This window comes from Macaca fascicularis, chromosome 1, assembly GCF_037993035.2.
Source record: "Macaca fascicularis isolate 582-1 chromosome 1, T2T-MFA8v1.1".
NCBI lineage: Eukaryota > Metazoa > Chordata > Mammalia > Primates > Cercopithecidae > Macaca > Macaca fascicularis.
This window is the reverse complement of record NC_088375.1, coordinates 86,260,753-86,284,079: the sequence shown is the minus strand read 5'-3', so window position 1 is coordinate 86,284,079 and position 23,327 is coordinate 86,260,753. Positions and strand designations below refer to the sequence as shown.

At 61.7% G+C, this 23,327-nt stretch overlaps 1 protein-coding gene across 34 annotated transcripts in view; it reads right to left on the bottom strand.

Annotated features, from left to right (window-relative positions):
- Positions 1–222: 222 nt before the first annotated feature.
- Positions 223–23,327, bottom strand: part of OBSCN (obscurin, cytoskeletal calmodulin and titin-interacting RhoGEF) — a 160,225-nt gene continuing 137,120 nt past the window's right edge. For 23 of the 34 annotated variants that reach the window (XM_074038204.1, XM_074038214.1, XM_074038260.1 and 20 more), the window contains 26 exons: positions 16,646–16,822; positions 13,788–13,887; positions 13,310–13,434; positions 12,684–12,796; positions 12,250–12,469; positions 11,980–12,061; positions 11,694–11,894; positions 10,921–10,981; positions 10,441–10,518; positions 9,960–10,132; positions 9,692–9,718; positions 8,861–9,013; positions 8,716–8,761; positions 8,198–8,275; positions 5,907–7,932; positions 4,981–5,061; positions 4,557–4,667; positions 4,236–4,403; positions 3,174–3,296; positions 2,820–2,990; positions 2,120–2,201; positions 1,703–1,942; positions 1,338–1,561; positions 1,070–1,145; positions 658–807; positions 223–483 (listed from right to left, as the gene is read on the bottom strand). In XM_074038204.1, coding sequence (XP_073894305.1) covers positions 306–483; positions 658–807; positions 1,070–1,145; positions 1,338–1,561; positions 1,703–1,942; positions 2,120–2,201; positions 2,820–2,990; positions 3,174–3,296; positions 4,236–4,403; positions 4,557–4,667; positions 4,981–5,061; positions 5,907–7,932; positions 8,198–8,275; positions 8,716–8,761; positions 8,861–9,013; positions 9,692–9,718; positions 9,960–10,132; positions 10,441–10,518; positions 10,921–10,981; positions 11,694–11,894; positions 11,980–12,061; positions 12,250–12,469; positions 12,684–12,796; positions 13,310–13,434; positions 13,788–13,887; positions 16,646–16,822 — 5,264 coding nt within the window. In that variant the 3' untranslated portion in view covers positions 223–305. Of the gene's footprint in view, positions 484–657; positions 808–1,069; positions 1,146–1,337; positions 1,562–1,702; positions 1,943–2,119; positions 2,202–2,819; positions 2,991–3,173; positions 3,297–4,235; positions 4,404–4,556; positions 4,668–4,913; positions 5,062–5,906; positions 7,933–8,197; positions 8,276–8,715; positions 8,762–8,860; positions 9,014–9,691; positions 9,719–9,959; positions 10,133–10,440; positions 10,519–10,920; positions 10,982–11,693; positions 11,895–11,979; positions 12,062–12,249; positions 12,470–12,683; positions 12,797–13,309; positions 13,435–13,787; positions 13,888–16,645; positions 16,823–18,139; positions 19,814–23,245; positions 23,289–23,327 lie in introns of those variants that run through there. The other 11 variants (XM_074038333.1, XM_074038336.1, XM_074038340.1 and 8 more) reach the window with 5 other exon arrangements.

Below are 23,327 nucleotides of genomic sequence, written 5' to 3'. Positions count from 1 at the left end.
GCGGGTGGAATAAACGCGCACGGGTGTGAGGATGGAGACGCCCCGCGGGGCTGAACGCGCGGAGCATGGGAGTGAGGGAGCGACCCCTAAGGACGCCTTCTAAGGGCCTCGCAGGCCCAGACACAGCTGGGCAGCCTGATCGGCGTCCCAGCCAGAAAGGCGGGGACAGAGCCCTCACTCCCTCCCCTTCCCAAAAGAAAATAATGCAAAGAGACGGAAGACTTCTCGCCCGGCTGTGCGTTTTTATTGGCGCGTCTGCAGCGAGCCACAGCGGGGAGACCGAGAGGTGCGGCCCCGAGCGACCCTCAGCGCACCTGGGCCAGGTTGTGCCTCTTGTACAGCAGCGCCCGTCTCTTCTCGCGATCGCGCACGAAGACGCGCAGTCGCGCGGTAGGGAAGGTCACGGGCGCGGGCCGCGAACACGCCGGGCCCTGCTCTGTCAGCCACGGGCACTGCAGGCAGCTGGACGCGCAGGGCCGGCCCCTGGAACCGACAAACAGCGCGTGGCCCAGCGGCTGGAGGGGTGTGGGGAAGGGGAGTGGAAAAGGGGAGAGGGACGGGGAGGGGAGAGGGCGGAGGGGAAAGGGAGTAGCGGGGCGGGGCAGGACGGAAGGAGGAGAGGGCGGGGAGAAGAAGGAGGAGAGGGGCGCGCCTTACCAGGGCTGGGCGCACAGAGTGCTGCGCAGGAAGGCCACGGCGCCCCCGGACAGCCCCGAGTAGCAGCGGCTCAGCCGGATCAGCCCCTTGCGCAGTCCTCTCTGCAGGTCGCGTGCACCCTCGCTGCTCACCGGGTACTCGGCGCTCAGCCTGCACAGGTGGCAGGTGCACAGGCCCTGAGGTCACCCTCCTCGGGTAGACCAGGGCGGAGGGGGAGGGGATGCAGGAGCACGGAGGTCACCCACGGGTGGCTGGAGCAGGGGCCGTGAGGTCACCCTCGGGTGGACGGGGATGCAGGGGCCGTGAGGGCACCCTCGGGTATGGGGGTGCAGGGGCCGTGAGGTCACCCTCGGGTGGAGGGAGGAGACTACCCAGCCCACCTAGTAACCCCCAGACAGGCTGGAGGACTCACATGATGAAGGCTGTCACACCGATGGCCCAGATGTCTGTCTGCGGAAGAGCCCCCTGGCCCTCCAGGAGCTCTGGAGCTGGGAGGGGCACATGTGGTTGGGCTCAGGTGGAGGGGCACAGGTGGGACAGGTGGAGGCACAGGTGTGTGGGCCAGGTGTGCGGCTGAGTGGGTGGCAGTGGAGCTGGGAGAGGGGACAGCACTGGAGGAGAGGGGGCTTCTTCCTGCCCCCCGCCCCAGGTGAGTTCCCCCCAACTGTCCACACACGTACCCATGGTCTCTAGGTAGTCCTTGAACTTCTCTGAGGGCAGCACCTTCTCCTGGCTGAGGCTCTGTGCATTGCCCAGGTCCACGACCTTGAGCAGGTTGTATTCGGTGATAATCATGTTCTCAGACCTCAGGTCCAGGTGCAGGATGTGCTGGGCGTGCAGGTATTGGGTGGCGCTCAGCATCTGCCACAGGTAGTCCTTCACCTCCGATTCTGAGTAGGAGGCCCTGGGGGGCAGAAGCTGCTCAGCCCAGGCTCCAGGGTGGGGGCCACCGGGCTGTGCAGAGGGGCCTGGTCCTCGGCCCCACCCCAGAGGCCTGCGTCCATCAGTCCATCAGCTCAACCATGCCACCCCAGGCCACCCTCACCTCTCAGCCAGGCAGGGGAGCAGCTCGGGCCCAGAGCACAGCTCCAAGATGAGCACCAGGTGCCGGGGGCTGAGGTAGGCTGCATGCAACTGGGCCAGGTGCGGGTGGCGCAGGCCCTTGAGGGCCTCGTATTCACGCAGCACTGCCGTCTTGTCCTTGGGGCGGTAGGGGATGATCTTGGCCGCCAGCGCCCGCCTGCTGGCCTTCTCCCAGCACTGCCGCACCACACTGAAGCGGCCCCTGCTCAAGGGGACAGCGGTCAGGCTGGTGGGTGATCCCCTCCCATTCCCCGATTCCCAACACTCAGAACAGCAGGAGCCCAGCTTAGCGAGAAGGTGAGTGTGGGGCCATGGGTGGCCAGCAAGGGGGGGTCCAGGCCCTGGCCCCACCCGCCTGCAGCCCCCGAGGCCCCTGCACCTCCGGATCTGTGTCTGGAATGCGAAGGTCTTTGTGCTGGGCAGGGGTTGGGCTGGCCGCCCCTGGCTCTCCTCCTCAGAGGCTGTGGGAGGAGGGGCAGGCCATAAGAGGGGGTGAAGAGGGCATCCCCACAGCCCCAGCTCTCCCCACCTCTCCCATCACCCTTTCCCAGGTACCCTGACAACTGGGGCTTTGAGCTCCTACACACTCCCACCTTTTGTTCCTCAGGTTCTGGGGGTATGGGCACAGGGAGGGGGTACAGCAAACAGTGAGAGCCAACCTGAGTGAGGGTGTGTATGAGGGCTGCAGGGGCATTTGAGAATGGACCACCCATAGCAATCATGCCCTCTCTGTCTGTCTTGAGCCCAGGACAGACATTACTAATCAACCCCAGCATTCCTCCACCAAAGCTAGAGGCAGCAAGGGGCAGTCACTATTAACACTCACTACCAACATTCAGCATGAAGCAGAATGGACTTGTGGGCTCGCCAACAAGTGTATGGAAGTGTAGGTGAGTGAAGGGGGGGCCTTGGGGGTGAGGTAGCCCCTAAAGTGTGTAGGCCTCGAATGCCAAGCCCAGGAGCAGGTCTCTCCCCAGAAGGAAGTGGACAGCTATGGAGACCCTGCACAGGAGGGAGCATAATCTGGGTCTTCCAGCTGCTGTTCCCACCCTCCAAGCCCTGAGTGTGGTGTGGCTCACCCAGGTGGCTGGGCCCTCCCAGGAGGACTTGCTCCGAGGGGCTGCTGTAGGGGCCCATTCCTGCCTTGCTGACACATGCCGTGCGGAAGGTGTAGGTGCCGCCCCGGGAGAGCTTGCTGGTCAGGTAGCAGCAGTCAAAGATGTCGGAGGCCAGTGTGGTCCAACTGCCACCTGGCCACACAGGAGCACGTGAGGGGCTACTGAGGCCTCTGCACACCACATCAGTGGGGGTGGAGAAACCCTTCCCTGAGGCCAACCACGGGCACAGAGCAGGCCAGGCACCTCCCCAAGGGCCCCTCGACATGGCCCCCATGAGGGGTGGCCGGAGCCTTGGGCGCAGGGGCCACCTCATACCTTCTAGGCTGCACTGCACAATGTAGGTCACAGGGCCATAGGATTCCACGGGCTTCCAGACCAGCAGCACCCCATCCGCGTACACCTCCCCAATATCCGGGCATGGCGAGGATGAGGGGCGCTCTGCAAGGCACTGCCCAATGGTCAGTGACTCCAGGGTGGGCACCCAGCCTCCAGGGGGCAATATCTGGCTGGCCCCTGCCTCACCCTGGCAGCTACCAGGGCTCTGGAGCCCACCCTCCCTGGTCCTGTTCATTCAGGGTCCAATCACAGTGAGGAATGGTAGGAGGGGCCTCTCCTGGCGAGGGGCTGGGGAGGTGTCTGCCCTGCCAGAACCCGCTCCTGGGCTGGCCCATTCACCGCGGTGTGACCAGAACCCTGTGCAGGGGCCCAGGCTCTGGTCAGAGGGGCCCTGGTGGGGCTGCTGGGCTTCACTGGGTTGCCCTACACAGGTTCAGGCAGGCTGGCCCACTCTGGTCATTGGGCCAGGGGTCCCAGAGCTAGGCCTGTAGCCCCCATCCTGACTACCTCAGAAACATGCCCAGGGAACTGTGTTGTGCTTGGAACTCAACTTTGATTGAGATATGGAACTGGAAGCAGCCCACTCCTGCATGGGCTGGAGGGATGGGCGTGGAAGGAACATGGGAAGATGATGCAATGGGTCATGTGCCCAAGAAACTCAGTTCTCCTGGCAAGTGGCCAATATGATGGGCTTTCTCCCTGGCAGGGAGCGTGGATGAACAGGCTTCCTTCCGAGCCCTGTAATGTCAGCAACTGCATCTGGCCGTCCTTCCCAAGGCTGGTTCCTTCTGCGGGAACCAGCTCAGGACCTCCCGCCAGCCCAGGGCAGCCCGTGTGGTCAGAACTCTGTTGACCTTCTCGGGCCTCCTGCAGCCCTGGCCGTGTGCGGTGCCTGGCCCCATAGGGATGTGGGCTGCTCAGGGTCGGGGAGCGGCCGCCTCAGCGGCCAATGCACGGGCCCGGAAGCATTCCACGGAGGATGAGGCTTCCCAGCACCCCTGGCCCAGCCTCCCTAGCCCACCCCCAGTGTGGCCCACGCACCTGCCTTCCGGAGGACGCCCGTGGTGGTCACTGTCCCCAGCGCATTGCTCGCGCTGCAGGTGTACACACCCAGGTCCTCAGCTGCCACCACCAGGATGGTCAGAAGCTGGAAGTTCTTGAGGGTGGTGGAGATGAGGACACGGCTGCTGCTCTCCAGGGGGGCTCCATCTGCAAAAGTACAGAGCAAGCCTCATGCCACAGCCAGGCCTCACACCTCTCCCTGGGCCTCAGTTTCCCTCTGGACAGCGAGGCATCCTGTGGGGCTGGCGATGGCCACTCACCCGATTTCACCAGCCCCCAGCCCCTGGAATAGCTTCTTACCTTTGCTCCAGGTGGCCTGGGCAGCTGGCTGGGCTGACACCTGGCAGGCCAGTGTCACTGACTGGCCCAGGACCACAGTCTCATCTGAGAGCTCCCTTAGGAATGTCGGCGCTGAGGAGGGAAGATGAGATCAGCCTTCAGGGGTGACCTCCAGGCCCCAGAGCATGGCCTGGACCCCGCAGTGGGGACACCAGGAGGAGCCCTGCCCCACCACCCACGACTCCCCACTCCCCAGACTGGCCCATCTGCACCACCACCTCCTCCTCCAGGAAGTCCTCCAAGACTGCTCAGCTCACCACACCCACCAGGACCCCTCATCGGTTCCCGCACCCCTGTGAGTGCAAGCCTGCTCCCCACCTGTCTGGCCATGCTGGTGGGACCCTGAGAGGCAATGGGGCCCGGTCTCTGTGTTGGGCCTGCTCACCTCGGTCCCAGCTCTTCAGACCTGACGGCCGGAAGGAAGCAAGGCCTGGCTTCTTCCTGGGGGGCCTCTCCTTCTCCAGACCTGCAGGAGGAAGGGGGCCGATGAAGATCATGGTCAGGAGGCCTGGCCCCTCTGGGTAGCACCAGCCGCCTCTGGCTGCAAGGACCCGGAGCAGCTGGGACAGGAAGCAACTGTGGTCGGCTGGCCCGCTGCCCACACCTCAGACTTCCAGGCCACAGAGGAAACACGAATATCAGGCACCCTCCCCACCTCCAGGCACGGGGTCAGCAGGGTCCAGGACCAGGGAGGATTATGTGGTCGGGGAGAACTATGGGGCTGTGAAGGGTTTTGGAGTTGGGAAGGGTTTTGGGGTCAGGGAAGGCCTGAGGTCAGGAGAGTCTGGGGTCAGGTAGGGCATGGAGTTGGGGAGGGTCTGGGGTAAGGTAGGGTCTGGGGTCAGAGAGGACTATGGGGTCAAGGAGGACTCAGGAGGATCTGGGGTTAGGAGGGTCTGCAGTCAGGCAGGATCTGGGGTTGGGAGAGTACAGCGTTGGGGTATCTGGGGTCAGGGAGGGTCTGGGGCTGGTCGGGAGGACTCTGGGGTCAGGAAGGATTCTGGTTCAGGAAGACTCTGGCCCCTTCAAATGCTTTCCCCAGGGGCATACCACCTACAGCCTCCCCAGGCCTCCTCAGCTATGTTGGGTCCCAGGGCTGGGTCTCAGTTGCCCCGTGGGGAGGGTTGTCAGGGCTGGAGAGGTGACCCCAAGATTCAGAGACCTGAGGCAGGGACAGGAGGTGTGGGCAGCACCTGGACACCGGCGGGGGTGTCCCGGGGGCCTCCTGCCGTCACCTGGAGTGCAGTAGCCCCAGTTACAGAATGGGGGCCCCTGGACGTGAAGGATGCCTGGGGTGGGGTGGGGGTTCACCTTCCGGCCTGCCCTTCAGGATCCGGGAGATGTGCTCCACGGAGGCCTTCACTCTCTCACGCAGCCCCAGCTCCACGGGCTCATCCAGTGGCAGGTGCCTCCCAGGGAAGTGGAAGAGGCTGCGTGACGGTGAGGACCACTTGCACTTCCTGCCCACGGCAGCCTCCGCCAACAGCGCATCCATGTCTTCTGGCTCCTCTGTGATCTCCAGGCCTGCGTGGGGGCCCATTTCACCTTGCCAGGGCCACATGGGCTCCGAGAACTCGGCCAGCTCCTCCTCAGCCATGGGGGAGGGTGGCTCTGGCTGAGCGGGCTTGGGGACTTTCCTGAAGATCATAAACTCGAATGGGAGGTACTTAATGTCGTACAGGTCCGAGAGGTTGAGGTAGGCAGGGTCCACCTCGGAAATGTCCAGGGATATTGTGTCAGCCGCCTCTGCATCACCTGACAGGTCCCGGATCTGCACCAGGGAGACCTGCCCGACGTCCTCCCATGGGGCGGGCTCTGGAGAGCTCCTAGAGGGAGCCCTGCTGACCTCAGGCACAGGCCTTGCACTGATCTGGGGCAGTGGGCTCTCAGCCCTGGCCTCCTCCTGCTCCTCTGAGGACTGGGACACAGCCCAGGCTATCCTGGCCCACATGGGTCCCTGCCCCAGCATGCCCCCCGCATCTCCACCAAAGGCAAAGGCGCCATAGCCAGCCACACCTGCGTAGCCCCCGCGACACCCCAGGGAGAACTTCCGCGTGGTCACCTGTTCCTGAGGCCGCTGCAGGGTGGGTGTGGAGTCGGACAGATCCTCAGCCTCCTGGGACCAGCCCTCAGCATCGAGGGAGGGGCCAGGCTCTGTGCCCACCCGGGAGGAGCCCGCCCTGAGGGAGCTCACTTGGGAAGAGCTCGCCTGGGAGGCTGACCCTGGGGAACTGCAGGGGCCAGGTTTTGGCCTCCCAGGAAGAGAGATGTCTCCAGGCCCCATCTTAGAGTCTAGCGGGGGGCTTGCTTTGGCAGGGGCAGGGGGTACCTGGGGCTGTCCCAAGAAGGGGCTTGAGGGTACTAAGGGGGCCTCTTTGCAAGATCCTAGAGGGAAGGAGCCAGGAGGGCATGGGGCAACTGCTGAGTGGGGGCTGCAGCCCTCCTGGGGGGCAGAACCCTGCTTGGCATGACAGAAGGGGGCTGGCTGCCCCCAAGGGTGGTCCAGGGATGGACTCTCTGGCTGAGCAGTGCCTGGGGGGTCACCAGTGGATGGAAGCTGCTTGTAGCCCTGAGGGTGCCCCATGTCCCTCATAGGAGCTCCCCCGGAGGGGGCTGAAGGCAGTCGCTGTGCCTCACAGCAGGCCTCTGGGGAGCAGCGTTGGGTGCTCGGAGGGTCATGTTCTGTGTCCAGGGAGCGGCTGCGGCCAGGGGCCAAGTGGGTGCCAGAAGCAGGCAGCCGGAGGGCGGTCTCGAAGGAGGGGGCTTTGGTCAGGAGGGTGGCCTGCTCCTCCCTGACAGCCTCCTCCTCCAGCATGCAGTGCTCCATCAGTGGCTCGCGCAGGCCAGGCAGCGCCCCCGCAATGTACCCGCCTTTCAGCAGGTGCCGCCGCCGGGCTGGGTGCCGCCTGCTCCCCGGGGCCAGGGCCCCATGCTCAGGGCTCTCACCCGCCTGCTGGTAGAACAGGCTGCGGATGACGCTGTGCCGGGGCACACAGCCCTGGGCGGCCAGTGGCCCAGCACCCTCAGGAGATGCAGGCAGAGCTGAGGCCTCGGCAGAGGGCACAGTGGCCTCGGCCTCCTCAGGCAGGCTGGCCGAGGGCCGCAGGAAGCCCCGGGGGTGCAGCAGTGGCGAGTGTGTAACCGGGGAGGGTGGCAGTGACTTAGCCCGGGCGAATGGGGCAAGCTCATTGTCAGAGGAGGAGGAGGAACTGGAGGAGCCACCAGTGTCCCTGCAGAGGTGCCGGGCCACACCGAGGGAGGGGCTGTCAGGAGGGCCCCGCAGCAGCTCAGGGATGGAGCGCATCACCAGGATGGACTTGTAGCTCATCAGGGAACGCTGGAACCGCATGGGGGCAGCAGGCATCAGGTGGGGAGACCCAGGAGCTCTGGGGTCCTCTGCCCCCAGGGCACAGTCATTCCGCCCTCCTGCACCATGGGACTCTGTGCACCCATCCCCACTGTGCCCAGCAGATGACTCCCATCTCCTTTCAGCATGCTCAAAGGAGCCCAGCCCCACTTCCCTGCACTCCTAGGTGCGCAGCTGGCCCTGTGGGGCCTCAGTTTCCCCTTCACTGGTCCCTACTCAGATGGTCATGGCTCACCTGCCAGCGACTTCGGGCCAGGAGGAACTTGAGCTGCTTGGTGTTGATGAAGTGGGCCTCCTCCGCAGGCATGGATTTCTGGGAGACCGAGGTGGGCAGCCACATAGCAGGGAGACCATGGTGCCCTGATAGGGGCCCCTCCCATGATGGAAGCCCTGCTGGGCAGCCCCAGTCCTGGGATCCCCTGGATCCAGGACACCACAGCCCTCACCCAAGATGTCCAGGTGGGGCAGATGGCAAAGGCCAGAGGTCAGAGGTGACAGCGACCCCCTGTCCCTGAGCTCCTCACAGTTCTCCCTGCCTCCTGCTGGGCGTTGGGGGCTGGGGCACTGAAACGTGGTTCCAGCTTGAGGTTCCCACAGCCCTCTCACTAAAGTACAGGGACAAACATCCTCTGGGCTGGGCAGAGTCCAGGCCACAGCCACAGTTCTGTGCTCACACACCCTGTTGCCCAGAGGCCCTGCCCCTGTTGGCCTCAGGCTCCGCCTGCATAGTGTGGGGCTGACCCTGATACTCACCAGGAACCAGGGGTGGGAGAGGCACTGGGCTGCACTAGGCCGGGCCCTGCAGGGAGAGGAAGGCTCAGGAGGGGTCAGGTGGTCAGTTGCCCCCTGGGGCAGGGCTGACTGGCCCCGAGCAGGAGAAGCCTGGGTGCGCACTCACTGAGAGGCTCTCTGCAGCGTAGCCTTGATGAAGTCTTTGGCGTCTTCACTGAGGTGGGCAGCCATGGGGCTGCTCCATGACACGCGACCCTCCAGGATGTTTAGGAGGGTGGCACGGTCACTCTCGCCAGCAAATGGGGATGAGCAGGTCAGGCTGAAGGCAGAGGGAGGGTCCAGCCCTCAGATGAGGCCCTGACTGCGGATGGGCTCTTAGTCCCACTCCCATCTAGCTCTGAGAATCCCAGCAAGTTTCTCTGATTTGCCCAGAGAGATCCAGGCTCAGCTTGGAACAGGGACCCAGACCAAGCCTGGGGTATCTGGGCTCAAGTAGCAGAAGGGATATAGGGTCAGCTTGGGTGCGCACCAGCCTTAGTCTGAGATAGGGATCCAGGCTCAGGCTGGGGCACGGATGTAGGGTCAGCCTGGGTGGGCACCAGCCTTAGTCTGAAATAGGGATCCAGTCTGGGGCAGGCATCAAGATCAGCCTGAATTAGGAATTAAGGATCAACTTGCTGAGGAGGTCCAAGCTGTCTATACCACCGTCATCCTCAGGGCAGCAGTGGCTGTTATGAGTGACTGCTGGACAACCCCCAGTCCTGCAGGGCAGTGGCTTGGCTGCCTCGTGACCCGGCACAGCCCTCTGATGACAGGGTGTTTGTGAGACCCTCTGGGCAGGAACCTCTTATCAGGGTTGGCTGACCGCCTGTTCCCAAGATAGTTGCCCCTTGGGTCTCGGGTCTCTGATCTGGTGAGCAGCCAGCGGTGCACATGCCCTCAGTGGGCCTACAAGGGAGGGGTCTTAGGTCAGCTGATGGAGCAGGGCTCTGCTCACCTGAGGTAGGAGATGACACCCATGGCCCTGCAAGACAAAACCACACATTGTGCGTCGCCCCAGGCCTGGCCCTCAGGTAAGAGGCACACACACAGGGAAGCGGGGAGCCCAGGTCTGTAGGAGGAGACGGGTTCAGGGAGGACCCCTTGGCTGACCAGTAGGCTGCCTGCTGCCTCCCTGGGGCAGAGGAGAGGGCCCAGCCATCTGTGGGGACTGGCTTCCCAGAGAAGCTGCAGACCCAGACCCGTTGGCCCAGCCACCCACTCACCAGATGTCGGAGGCCTCGCTCACAGGGTTCTGCTGGATGATTTCGGGGGAGACGAACTCAGGGGAGCCGTACTGGCTGAACTGCAGCTCTGCCGGGGTGATGTTCTGGGCAAAGCCGAAGTCGCAGATTTTAATGTCTTCCCGGGCAGGATGCACCATCAGGATGTTAGAGGGCTGTCGGGGAGAGTTGGGAGTGAGTGAGAGCCATGCCCTAAAGGGGTGACTCCTGGGGCTGGTGGGCCTGGTGGGGACACCCAGAGGCCCAGGGACAGGGTGAGGCAGTGGGGAGCACCTGGTGCAGCCATTTGGGGACAGCCTCTGCTCCACCAGAGCCACACCCCACTCGAAAGGGCTGCCTGGAGGTGGTGAGCTCCCTGTCCCTGGAGGCAAGCAGGCCCTCTCAGTGAAGCTGGGAGTGGTGAGCCTGCCCCACTGGCCTGCAGGTCCCAGGCTTTGGGGTGCAGCGATGAGGACATATTAACCTTTATGTCCAGGTGGAGAATGCCGTGGCTGTGCAGGTAGTGCAGCCCCTCCACCAGCTGCTGGATGTAGACCTTGACCTGTAGCAAGGGCTGCTGTTCAGGTGGGAGCCCAGCCCCAGCCTCCCTCTCCACTTCAAGTCCGGCCTCCTCCTGGCTTCGGCAGCTGATATGCAAAGCCCTCCTGCGTCCTGTGTGCCCCTAAGCCAGGAGATCCCTCAAAGGTGGGGAGGATACGATGGACTTGTGACCCTCAGTGGGGGAGGGGTGGGCAGGGCTGCTCAGCTGGCCAAGTGAGGCGGGGTGGCAGGCCGTGTAGAGCCTGACTGAGGGGTCAACACGCCCTGGAGGCCATGGGGAGCCCCAGAGGCTCCTGAGCTAGAGAGGGCTGTGGCTGGGACTGTATCTGCAGGGACCTGGTGTCTGAGAGGGGTCTGGGGTAGGGTGCGTGGCTGGGGCAGTGGCAGGCGGCGGCCCAGTCACCTCGGCCTCTGTCACCACACCCTTCCTGAACAGGCGGTCCAGCAGCTCCTCGGATGAGCACCTGGGATCCCATCAAGGAAAAACAGGCTTGGGAGGCTGAAACCTGCCTGCCCCCAGAAACCCACACTCACAATGAGGTGGCCAGGACTACGGGCACATCTGATCTCTGGGGGCAGCAGGGGGTGATGCTCAGGGTTGAGGAGAGTGGAGTGGGGACCCCTCTGAACCCCAGATGGCATGCAGCCCTGAAAAGGGAGGGGCTGCAGGCTGACGCTGGGGACTGAGGGCAGTCACTGCACTGGCACAGTGGGAGGGGGCATCCTGTCCCCTCTGTACAGAGCCCATCCAGCACCCTCTCCCTGCAAAGAGGACACCGACTTGGGGCAGTGGGGCATGTGTCCGGCTGACACCGTCAAGAGCACCAGAGGACAGAGGAGACCTCCAAGACAAGGCCACGTGGGTGGCAGGGTGTGCCCCAGAGTAGCCAGGCCAAGCAGCTCCTTCCTCTCTAAGAGGCCATCTACAGAGTGGGAGCGGACCCCCACCATCCTTGCTGAGGGCATCAGGTCATCAGGGCCAGCTAGCCACCAGTACCCCCTGGGGACTCCAGTCACTGCCCCGTGGAACAGAAGACTCCCCACCCAAATTCCCGGCTGGGTGGCTGTCGCCACCACCCAGCCAGGCAGGGGACACCAAGCACATGGCTCCTCTGAGCCCTGGCCTGGCCCTGCATGCCCCTCCTCAAGCCCTCTCAGGGGCTGAGGGCAGGATACAGCTCCAGGATGAGGATGAGGGTCTTGCGGGTCTCAAACTGGTCCAGCAGCCCCGTGACCAGCGGGTGGCTCAGCGTGGCCAGGATGTCTCGCTCCCTGTACGCCTGGGCCCGAGTTCTGCTCCGTAGGGGGATGAACTTGGCAGCACACAAGATCTTGTTTCCTTTGTGCTGCACTCTTTTCACGAAGCCAAACACACCCCTAGGAAAGACGGAGTGAGGAGAGCCCAGGTGGCCTGAGGAAAGGAGCCATCTGGCTGTCCAGGGGAAAGGGGGCTAGGTGCTACCTTCCAATCTCCTCCTTGACCTCATAGAAGGAGTGCAGCTTTCTCCGGTGGCTTTGCTTCTCTGAGTCCGGCTCATTGTCCCCTAAGGAATGGGAAGCAGCTGGTATGGGCAAAGGTGACCACCCTGATCCCCACAGAACCCAGTGCTGTGGTGCTAATGGGAGCTGCTTCCTGGACCCAAGACTATGGGACCACACCCACCCAGGGACCACACCCACCCAGGTACCACCAATGGGAAGAGAGGTTGCCCCATGGAGACAAGACCTGTACCTGGCCAGCCCAGCTGCAGAGCCTGGGCCCAGGAGGGGTCGACCAACTCACCGCCAAGCACCAACAGCTCTGCCTTGCAGAGCACCTGGCCACCAGCGTTTTGGGCCAGGCAGGTGTAAACACCGGCATCCTTCGAGGCCACATGCCTCAGCACCAGGGAGTATGTGGTGCCTTCTTGCTGCTGGCTAAGCCGGGTGCTGTCCACCAGCTGGACGCTGTCCTGGAGGCACAGGATCAGCAGGGCTGCCATCAGCCCACTCTGGGGGACCCCATCACCCCACCCTTCACTGAGCAGTGCTTCCGACACCTGCTGTGTGTCCAGTCTGGAGGGGATGTGGGAGGAAGTGCACAGTGTGGACTGCACCCATCTCCCGTGGGTCCCCCAGATCCTGGGGCCATTCCCGAATCTCGCTCACCTGGACCTGCACACCTACCTTGTACCAGGTCACCGAGGGCTGTGGGTCGCCCTCAATGACAGCCTCGAATTGGGCCATTGTGCCTGTCTGTGCCTGCACATCCTCGATGGTTACCTGCATGGATGGGGGCCCTGGGAGGGCAGGGAGGGAACCATGGAAACCACCTCCCCAGCCACACAACCCTGGGTGCCAGCCACAGCCCACCATGCCTGGGTGGTTGTTGAGGCCCTGAGATACACTGTGGGCAACTGAACGCCCCCCACAGCCCAAGCAACAGCACCCCATTTTGACTGCCCAGGCTTCTGACAGTTATGGGTGCTCCTTCAATGGAACCACTGCCTCTCCCACTCTGACCTCAGCTGGCCAGGTGATCAGGAGGAGTTGGTGGGGCCAGTGGAGCTCACTAACTTGGCTGCCGTTCTCAGGGACAGGATCCTATTAACACCAAGTTCACTGCCACTTGCGTCTCCCCAGTGGAGGGTTCTGGCCCTTCTGAAGGGACACAGTGAGTAGAATGTGGGCGTCCCAGGCTGGGGCAGGGCTGAGACAGGCTGCGTGGCCTCTGCAGATGTGCAAATGCCCCCCAGCCCTGGACAGGGGGTATGGGGATCACACTTATAACCCAGCTGGGCCCAACCCCGTACTTGCGGTGTGTGTGTCGATGGCCTGGTATGTGTAGGTCCTCTGTGTGGTCTCCGTGACCACGTGGCTATGGACGTCCCAGAGCAGCTCCCCTGTGCCTGCCCCAGGCCTGGCTGCACCCTCCATCCTGGGGTTAGGAAGTGGGGTGAGGCTCTGCCGGGCCCCCACACGTTCTGAGCAGCCAGGCCTCCCGATGAGATAGGGTATCCCTGCTCATCACCACTAGGAAGGGGCTGCAGCAAAGCCTCTCTGGGATGAGATGTACAGACGGGTGCCCAGCCCTTAGTGTGGAGGGGGCCCCCCAACACCTCTCATCCCAAGGGTGGCCTCTCCTCCCAGACCTGCCATGCCTGGGGTAGCTGCTGGCAAAGAGTGGAGGGCTGTGAGGACACCGCAGTAACTCGTGCCCTGCCCTGCCTGCCCAGAGATGTCCCCTGGGGTTGGTCCCCAGTGCAGGACCCAGCAGTCTGGGGTGGTTACCGAATGGGCACAGTCCATTCCTGGGCTCTGGCAATGGCCTCTGGCTCCTGCTCTGGGCCTTCTTGGAGGAGGGGCTGTGGCACCCTCTGGGGCACGGCTGCTGGGAGATGAGGGCCTCATGAGATGGAGCCCAGGTGGTACCCGCATCTGGTCCCCACATTCCCAGGCTAGGAAAGCCCAGGCAGAGCTTTGGGCTCCCGGGGCCCTGGGCTGTGGGTGAGATCCTGGCAAGGTCCTAGGCCCCAAACCCAGTACCCAGCCCACAGCTCAAGCATGTGCAGTTAGCCACCCTGCAGAGCCCAGGTGCCAAGCACCCTCCATATCCGACCTGGTGCCACCAGCCCCGAGGGTCCCCTGCCCACCCGCCAGACTGACAACTGGATGCGGTGGCCTCTGCCCTCTAGAACACTCCCTGCCAGCCAGGCAGGACAGGCAGCTCTGTCTCAGCACCGTGTGTGCCAGGAGCATTCAACAGTTCCTAGCATGCAAGCAATGGTGGGCAGGATCCAGAGGGCCAGGGCATCACCCCATGGGGCTGCCCAGAGGTCACAGGTAGGGCCCTTGACACCACTCCACCCAGCTGTGAGGGAGAGGACAGGAGAGACCCAGGGCAGACTGGGTAGAGGAGTGGGGCTCGGGACAGCCCCGGCCGGTGGCACAGGCAGCGCAGGCAGGGCAGGTGGCTGTGGGAATACACTTGAGCTTCAAGCAGGTGGACGAGTGGAAAGGGTGTCTGCCACAGGCAGGGCGGGTGGGGTCATGGCCAGAGCAGGCCAACCCATGCCCACTCTGCAGAGGCATCGGGCAGAGTGAACGAGCGTCAGGCCTGTGAAGGAGCCCACGATCTGCCCCGGATGGGCCAAGCGGCACCTAGGGCGGGTTTGTCTGCTCAACCACTGTGGCCCTGGCACACAGCCCATTGGATGTGGCAGGGTACACTCCACCCACAAGGCAGAGTTCAAGTGAGGGCCAGGGCTAGTCCTCCCAGACCCCTGCCCCAGCCTCGGCCTGTCCTTCCCTTACAGACGCCGGCCTTCAGTCACTGCATGGGGAAGAGTGACAGGCAGAAGAATGAGAAGAGACCATTTCCCAGGGTGACAGGGATGCCGTGCCCCTTCTCCTGGGCCAGGCCTTGCTCCCAGCCAGCCCCGTGATAGACAAACGGAGCAAACGTACACCAAGTTGGGGCCTAGAGAGACGCCCCTTAGCCCTAGGTGGCCCCAGGGTGCCCAGGCAGCTAGAGGGAGGAGCATGCGCTCATTGAAGGCCTGGGGGCTTCTGTGCCTGTTGTGGGGAAGCAGACCTGAGGGGCTGGCCTTCTCATCTCATGGGGGAAGGCGGCTTGCTTGCCCCGAACCCTATGCCACCTGGCCTGCGGGAGGCCACAGAAGCAGCATAGGGACTGTGGGACTGTTGGAGCATGTGTTCAGGGGATTAAGCGTGAGACCATGGTGGGGGACTGTCCCGTGCTGTCCTTGGGGAGGGCACTGAGCCCTGGAGGTCTCATCCTGTTTGGCTCCAGCCTGACGGCCTTTCTCCAAGGTGATGGAACCAGGTAGGGGTGGCCAGGGAGGGTGCATCAGGGAAGCCCCTGCAAGATGGTATGGGGTGACCAGAGTGGGTAGGCACACAGGATGCAAGGCCGTGATGGTCTTTTGTGTGAAGACAACCAAGGCTGGGGCTGGGCCAAAAGAGAAGGAGAAGGGCATGGACCCAAGAAGCCCACAGAAGCAAGATGCAGAGGACGCTGGACGGGGCAGGGGAGGAGCCTGGCTGCCATCCTGCCCCAGCTCTGGCCTCGCTTCAGCCCCGTCCTCATGGCTCTCTGGACGCCTGACTCCAGGCCCCCATCCACCTTCGGTGAGCAGCAGGGATTTGGATGAGATTCCCCCAACCCAGGCCTCAGTTTCCCCAGATGCACTATCTGTCCCTTTAGGAAAAGTTCCTTGATCGGGGACCTGAAGACCGGGCTGGAGCGAGGCCAGGGCTCGGGCAGGTGGGCAGCCAGGCTCACACCCATAATCCCAGCACTTTGGGAAGCTGAGGCAGGAGAATGGCTTGAACCCAGGAGTTTGAGAGCAGCCTGGGCAACACAGCAAGACCCCATCTCTACCCAAAAATAAAAAAATTAGCTGGGCATGGTGGCATGGGAGCTACTTGGGAGGCTGAGGTGAGAGAATCACTTAAACCCAGGAGGCTGGGGCTGCAGTGAGCTGTGGTCGCACCCCTGCACACTGCAATCCAGCCTAGGTGACAGAGCAAGACCCCGTCCCAAAGACAAAAAAAGAAGAAGCCATTAAAGTGCTTCAAAACAGGAGACCCCCAACACCTGGGGGAAGGGGCTTGAGTGACCCACAGAGCTGGCTCTTGTAGCAGCCAGTCTGATCTGGTCTGTCTGGGGTACTGGCTGCTTCTGCCCCTCCCTCCTCCACCTCCTCCTCCTTTCCTGTCTTCTGCCCCCTCCATCCCCCTCCTCCTCTCCCTCTTACTTCTCCCCTGTCTCCTCCTCCCCTTTCTCACCCCCTGCTCCCCCTCCTCCCTGTCTACTGAGGAGCACAGGGCACCTGAATTTGCCATCACAGGCCAACCATGGGAAGCCTCTGGCTCCTGGAACAGATTCAGAGCAGGAGGAACCTTCCAGAACCCATTTTGTGCCAAGATTCTGACAGGGAAACTGAGGCCAAGCAAGAGGTAGGCTTGGCCCAGGACCCCCAGTGCATGGAGCCACTGGGATTCCAAATCGGAGTCACTGGGGCCTAGCCAGTTCATGCCCATGTGATGGGTACCCTTCACGTTGCACAGCCAGGTTGGGGTCAATCCCTGGGGGACTTTGTTGTCAGCATGCGTCTGGGCCTCACCGGGTGCCTCCGAAGATCCGGTGACTGGAGGTTGGGAGCTGGTTTCCTGGAGTGCAGGTGCCCCCCCGGGGCAGGGGCTGGGGCCAGTGAGGTCCCCTGTGAAGGGGCCTGGCACCCTGGGGCCCAGCAGTTTCTCCAGGACGGATGTGATCTGGTCCACTCGCTCCAGGGTGGTGTCTGTAGAAGAGGCAGATGAGTGAAGAGCAGGTGAGACCCAGGGGTCTGGGATAGCTGCAGCCTCCGGAGGGGTCTCCAGGAACCCCGTCCCCCTCCTCAGAGACTGCCCAGGTGGTCCAACACTGGGCTCCTCCCCACCCACTCCCCTCTCAGGAGGCTGCCTGGAGGTGGAGGCCTGGGACACAGAGAGGAAAAAACCACAGACCCATGCTGCAGGCAGGCACTTCCTCCTCCTAGACTCCCTGCGAGCTCAGGCCCATCCTCCCCGGGAACCTTCAGGAGAGTGTCACCACCTCCAGGGAGCAGCCGGGCCTGGATACCTGCCCCAGGCCCTGGCTCTGCCACTGATTGCAACCCCCTACCAGGGCTGGCCTCTCCTCAAACCTGGGCACAGCCTGGTGCCAAGGCGAGAACCAGAGGAAGCTTGGGTTCAGTGGGTGTCCAGGCAGCCATGACCGTGGACCCCTCCCTGGGGATGGGCCCTCCCTCCCAGGGCAGCCCCTGCCTGAACTCGCCTGCCAGGGGCTTTCTCTTCTCCACCTGTGACCCAAATCTGCTCTCCCTTCTGCCTGCAACCCCAGCCCCGACCGCCCCACCTGGCCCCTTGCTGGCTGCAAGAGACTCCTCTAGAGCCCTGCTGGGCATGGTCCCCACTGGCAGCTCCCCCTCAGCAGCCTCCCCGTCCACCTGGCCATCAGCCAGGCACCTCGCACACGGGTCCAGCAGGTCACCTGCCCCAAGCCTCCCGCCTTGTTTGTGTCTTCAAGCCCTTGCTGAGGGCCCTTGCCGCATCCCCAGTTGCCAGCCTGGAGAGGAGACCTGGGCTGCTCTCTACATTGCCAGGGTACCCTCCTCTCTACCCTCCTCACTCCAACGCAGTCAGCAGGACCCCTGGGCCAGCCTCGGAGCTGGAGGGCTTGGGGTTGTCCTCTAATGGTGCTGGGATCGTCCGGCCAGAGACAATGAAGTTGACCTCTGATGCTGAGATCCCATGGGGTCACCACATCCCCACGTCTGCCATGACAACAGTCCCAGCTGCCCAGGGCTGGGGAAGGCCTGCCTGGTAACCAGCATGCTAGGAAGGAGCATGATTGGCTGTTCTGGCCATGCTGTGTGCCCCTGTGAGTGGCCTCTCCATGATGGGAACCAGCTGTCGCAGGTCCACTCAGGGACCCCAGGGTGGGCCGGGACTCCACAGGCAGTGGCCAGCCAGGGGACCTCACAGTCAAAGGCAGATGAGGGTATGGGCTCCCCTGAGGGCTGCAGGTGGAGGGGACCCAGGGCTGCCCAGTGGAGAGGCAAGGAGAGTCAGAGAGGTGTGCAGGAAGCTACTTTATTCTTGCTGAGAGACAGGCTGCTGCCCACACACAGACCCCATGTCCACACTGCAGAGAAGGCCAGGAGGGCCTGCAGAGCTGGGAAGCACCCACCCAAGGGTCTCAGTCACCAAGACTGCAGAAGAGGCAAGGCCATGTCAGGCCTGGCAGCTGTGACCAGGAGGGATGGACCTGGCCCACATGGGAACAGGACAAATGCCCAAGGCTACATCCTTCGTCCACAGTCCCAAGGCTCCTGCCAGGCTGAGAGGAAATAGCCCAGAGCTGAGGTCTTTGAGCCAGTCATTCTGACGTTACAAGCGCCACCCAGTCCTCCTGGCTGAAGTTGAGTGAGGTAAGAAGGGCCCAGGACCAGGGACAGGGAGGCCCTCAGGAGGCTCCTAGGGGCTGCTGCTGAGGCTGGGCAGTGTCCTAGGCCTCAAGGGCACGCCCCTCTCCCTGCTGCCCCAAGCCACCACAGCAGCAGCATCAGGGCTGTGCCCCCTCATCCCCATCCTTGTCTGGGCAGATATGAAGGGTGACCGTCTCCCCCACTGTCCCAAAGTTGATGGTCTGGGTGGAAAGTTCTGTGGTGAAGCTGCTCTGACCACTATCCACAGAACGCCGGATGCGAGTGCAGAAAGACTGCGTCCAGGGAGCACTGCCCACAGGCCGAGCCGGGGCCTCCGGCAAGAGGAAGGAGGTGGCCTCAAGGCTACGGACCTGGGGTCCTGGTGGTGATGCCCCACGGAGCTCAGGCCTAAAGAGGCCGAGAGGGCCTCGGGGACCCAGTGCATGCCCCACACTGAGCAGCACAGGCTGCCCCACCGTGGGCTCCCCGATCTCTCTCTGGATCACTGAGACCTCGCAGGGAGGGTCATCAGGGGCGCCGGGCCCAGGGCCACCACAGCGGAAGGTCTCCCCTTCCCCAGGCACGTAATCTTCCAGGTCAGCCAGTGTCAGCACGCGGCCGTTGTGCGTGAGGATCTTGGGGTCACGATCCCCAAGGCTGTGTGTGTCCTGGGACTCCTCCGTCACAAAGGCATCTCCGTCTTCCCCCTCTTCCTCTCCCGCCTCCTCCACAGTGCACTCCTGCTCCAGGGTGACGCCGGTCTCCTCCAGCTCCAGGCTGCCCACGTCAGAAGCAGCCCAGTCCACACTGCCTCTGGCATCCACGTGGAAGACGAGGGGCTCTCTGATGCTGACCATGGCTGTGCCCTGGGCCCAGGCCTCCTGGGCCAGCAGCTTGTTGTTGGAGTTATTGGAATTGGGGTCCCCTCCGGGGGTGGCACCGGGCAGCGTGAAGAGATGCCCTGATGAGCTCCTGGGCACGTCTCTGGTGGGAGACACACCCTGCGGGCCCATCTTCTTCACCTGGACTTCAATGGTCTCCTCCACCTCCACCCACTTGGGCTGGGACCCTGAGAGTCTGGGCAGAGCTGGAGAGTGGGCCTCGGCCTCTGTCACGTACAGTGTGGGCACCACGGGCTTCCGGCCTGGCTCTGCCTCAGGCCTGCGGGGCTGGCCAGCCCCTGGCAGGTACAGCAGGTCAGGGGCCAGTAGGCCCGGCCTCAGCGGGCTGGCAGAGCAGCGGGAAGGTGAGCGGGAGGGGGACTTGCTGGGGGACCGTCGTTGGCCACGTGGGCTCTTCACCACAGTGGTGATGGTCTCTTCTCTGGGGGAGGGAGGAGAGGGCCCGAGAAAAGATGGGCACAGTGCCCAGGATTGCCAGGGCAGCGTAAGAGCTCAGGTTATTGTACCAGCAAGCGAGCGGTGAGAGTGCACAAAGAACTCTTACACATGCATGTGAGCCCAACCTGCAGAGTCCCCCACCCCCTGCCATAGAACCAAAGAAACAAAGCACAAGGTCCCATGTGGCCAACCTCAGTCTCTGGTGTGCAGATCTGAAAACAAGAGGTGAGGTATATGGGGAGGCCCGTGCCGCACTGCAAAGGCAAGTGCCTCCAAAAACTGGGTCACATCCTAAGTGCAGTGGCCCCAGTGACAGTCTCCCCTCCAGGTCCATGCCACCAGCAGGCTTTGTGCTTTGTATCATAGGGGACGGTGAGTGGCCAACTCTAAGAGGGCAGGGCCTGCACACCCCGAAAATCCTCAGCCAGGGATGGGCTGGACAGCTCATGCCGCGGGGGCGGGGTGGGGGTTGAGCTCAGACCTTTTCTCCTAGCCTTTGGGTCTGAGAGTGTGAGGCCTGGAAAGGCTTTAGGCAGGCCAAGGAAGAAACCTGGCTGGATACCTGGCCCCAGACTTGGCTTGGCTGTGATGAGCCGTGTGATGTCAGACAAGCCCCTCCTCCTGCCTGGTTCCATCTCCCAAAATGGGACTGGGGAGGAGTGATGGAGGCAGAATGCAAGGTCGGCTGTATGTGGCTGTGCCTGGAGCACTTTGCAAGTTCTCTTGTCTGACTCTGTAGTAACCTGGGAGAGGGTCTGATCCCACTTCATAGGGGACAGAGAGGCTCAAAGAGGCTCAAAATCTGCCTGGGGCCAAGAGGGAGAAGTGCAGCAGTCAGCCCAGGTCCTCCTCTGGTGCCCGGTGTCCCTGACCTTGCTGAGCACTGAGAGCAAACTGAGTAACAGGTAGGGAAGCAGAACGTGCTGAGTAACACACAACACATACCAGTTCCCTGCCTATTACTCATTTTGCCCTCAGCCCTGCACTTCCCTCAGGCTCAGGGCAAGGAATGTGGCACGTATGAGGTGACAAAGTTGTCACCACGTGAGCTACTGCCAGCTGTCTTCTTTGTCCAAGGTACTGCCTCTCTCTCGTTTAGCTTTGCTTTTGTCTAATTCAGGGCTCCATCTGGAAGCAGTTGCTCCCAGGGATGAGCCCAGAGATGTGTGACCACCCCTTGGGGTGCACAGCAATGACAGGTCCTGCCTCCTCCAGCCCTCAGCTATTAAGGAGGGAGTGATGTATTCCACTTAACTGATGGGGAAGCTGAGGCTCAGAGATGTGGCCCACTCATGCCCACAGGCTGCTTTCCTGCCTCACACGCAGGCTCTAGGGCAGTACGCTTGTTGCTGAGAGCCTGGACCAGGCCCCATCTGCTCACCTCACGTTGCCCGATCTGCTGCATGCTGATGCAGGGTGGTAAGTTGAGTGCAGCCCAACAGGTGGATGGGGATGGGGACTCCTAAATATCCCCCCAAATGCTGGACTCACTGCTACCTGCACAAGGACACATGGGCATCCTGTACTGATACTGCAAGCACAGCACATGGGGTCTGCCTCCAAGCCCTGTTTCCTTCTCGGGTCTACTGCCTCCCTGGTGCCTCTACCTGTGTGGTCCACCCTTGGGTTCAGCGCTATGCCTATGCAGTTGGCTCCCTCCATTCCTCAAGTTGAGTGGGTAAATTTTTCTTTGCAGGGTGAGGGTTCCCACCTTCCTAAGTCTGGAACAGACTGGACTTGTATGCTTGTAAATCACCTGGTCCTCCCTTCCCTAGGCATGAGTCGCCTCTGAAGCTTTGCCAGTGGGGCATTCTGGCTCCATCTCTGCTCCTCCATTTTCTTATCCATAAAATGTAGATAATAATAGTGCTCCCAAAGGGACAAAATGTAGAACTAATCTATGTGAGGCTCTGGCACCGTTGCATACCTCCAGGAGTGGGGTGCTCACGAGCATCCAGGCAGTCCCATCTATTGTGGGGTGGCATCATAGAAGCAACTTGCTTTAGGGAAGGAGGGAGAAAGCCAAAGAAGGGTTAACCCAGGATCTCAACAAATGTCTGGCAATGTGATTTTCCTATAATAGGGCCAACTGAAGGCCCCTTTTGGAGGTTGTAGGCCCCTTGAGAACTAAGAGTTTTCCCGTGCTGGAGCTTCTCAGCCATCTGGCCTTAGGAAACCATAGTCTTTCCTGCCTCCTGGCTTTTGCAAGCTCTTCCATCACTCCCACCTGCACACACCTTCTATTGGAAGTCCTCTCAGATTATTCAGGTCAAAACCAACCCTACATTTATGGGTTCACCCAGTTCTGGTCCTCTTGTGTTACTTCATCAGCAGCAGCATGTGTGATTTTGCTAAATCCTTGAGGCACTGAAGGATGAAGAAAGGGACGGTGGGCATGGCACTGGGGAAGTGGGATCTCCGCTGGCTTCCAATCATTAGCCACCCAGAGCTAACCTCCTCTCTTCCCTGAACTTCAGTTTCCCCATCTTCCAAATGTGAAAATCAGGCTTGGGGACCTCTAAGGGCCCTAAGGCTGTGCTGTCCACTATGAGTGTACTATGCAAATTAAATTCAAATGAACAAAAATTAAAATTTAAAATTTGTCCTTCAATCACACTAGACACATTCCAGATGCTTCAAAAGACGCATGTAGCTAGTGGCTACTGTAGTGGACAGGGGAGATATAGAACATTTATTTTTATTTTTTTTTCGAGACAGAGCTTGCTCTATTACCCAGGCTGGAGTGCCGTGGCATGATCTTGGCTCACTGCAACTTCTGCCTCCCGGGTTCAAGCAATTCTCCTGCCTCAGCCTCCCGAGTAGCTGGGATTACAAGGGCCCACCACCACACCCGGCTAATTTTTGTATTTTTAGTAGAGACAGGGTTTCACCATGTTGGCCAGGCTGGTCTCGAACTCCTGACCTCCTTGGCTTCCTAAAGTGCTGGGATTACAGGCGTGCACCACTGTGCCCAGCCAATATAGAACATTTCTATCATCACAGAAAGTTCTGTTGGACAACACTGTCGTAAATCCCAGGGTGCTGAGGATTAGAATTCTGTCTCTGGCCCACTGAGGAAAGCAGCTGTCAGGCCTAGCACCTGATGAATCCCTGGATGAACCACTGTGAAGTGTGTGGAATAAGTCTACTCTGCTGAAATAGTGGGACCATGGAGTGTACTGAGGCCCTGGAAGAGAGAGCTGTGAAGTGTGGAGGTAATCGAGGCCCCAGGGGAAGGTGCCTATGCAAGGTAACTGCAAGTACCTGTAAGGTGCTGGCAGTCAGAGGGTGAATGTTACGTGAGCAGACAGGCGGCAAGCAGGTGGCTCGGCCACACGGGCATGATCCAGGCAGGTCAGTGGCATGCAGGAGGCACTGCAGTCAGAAGGAAGGTTAGGAACACGCCTGCACTTACATGATGACGGTTTTCTTGGGGACTTTAGTCTCTTGCTCAGTGACTACAAAGAAAACAGTCGGAATAGCGAGGGTTACAGACC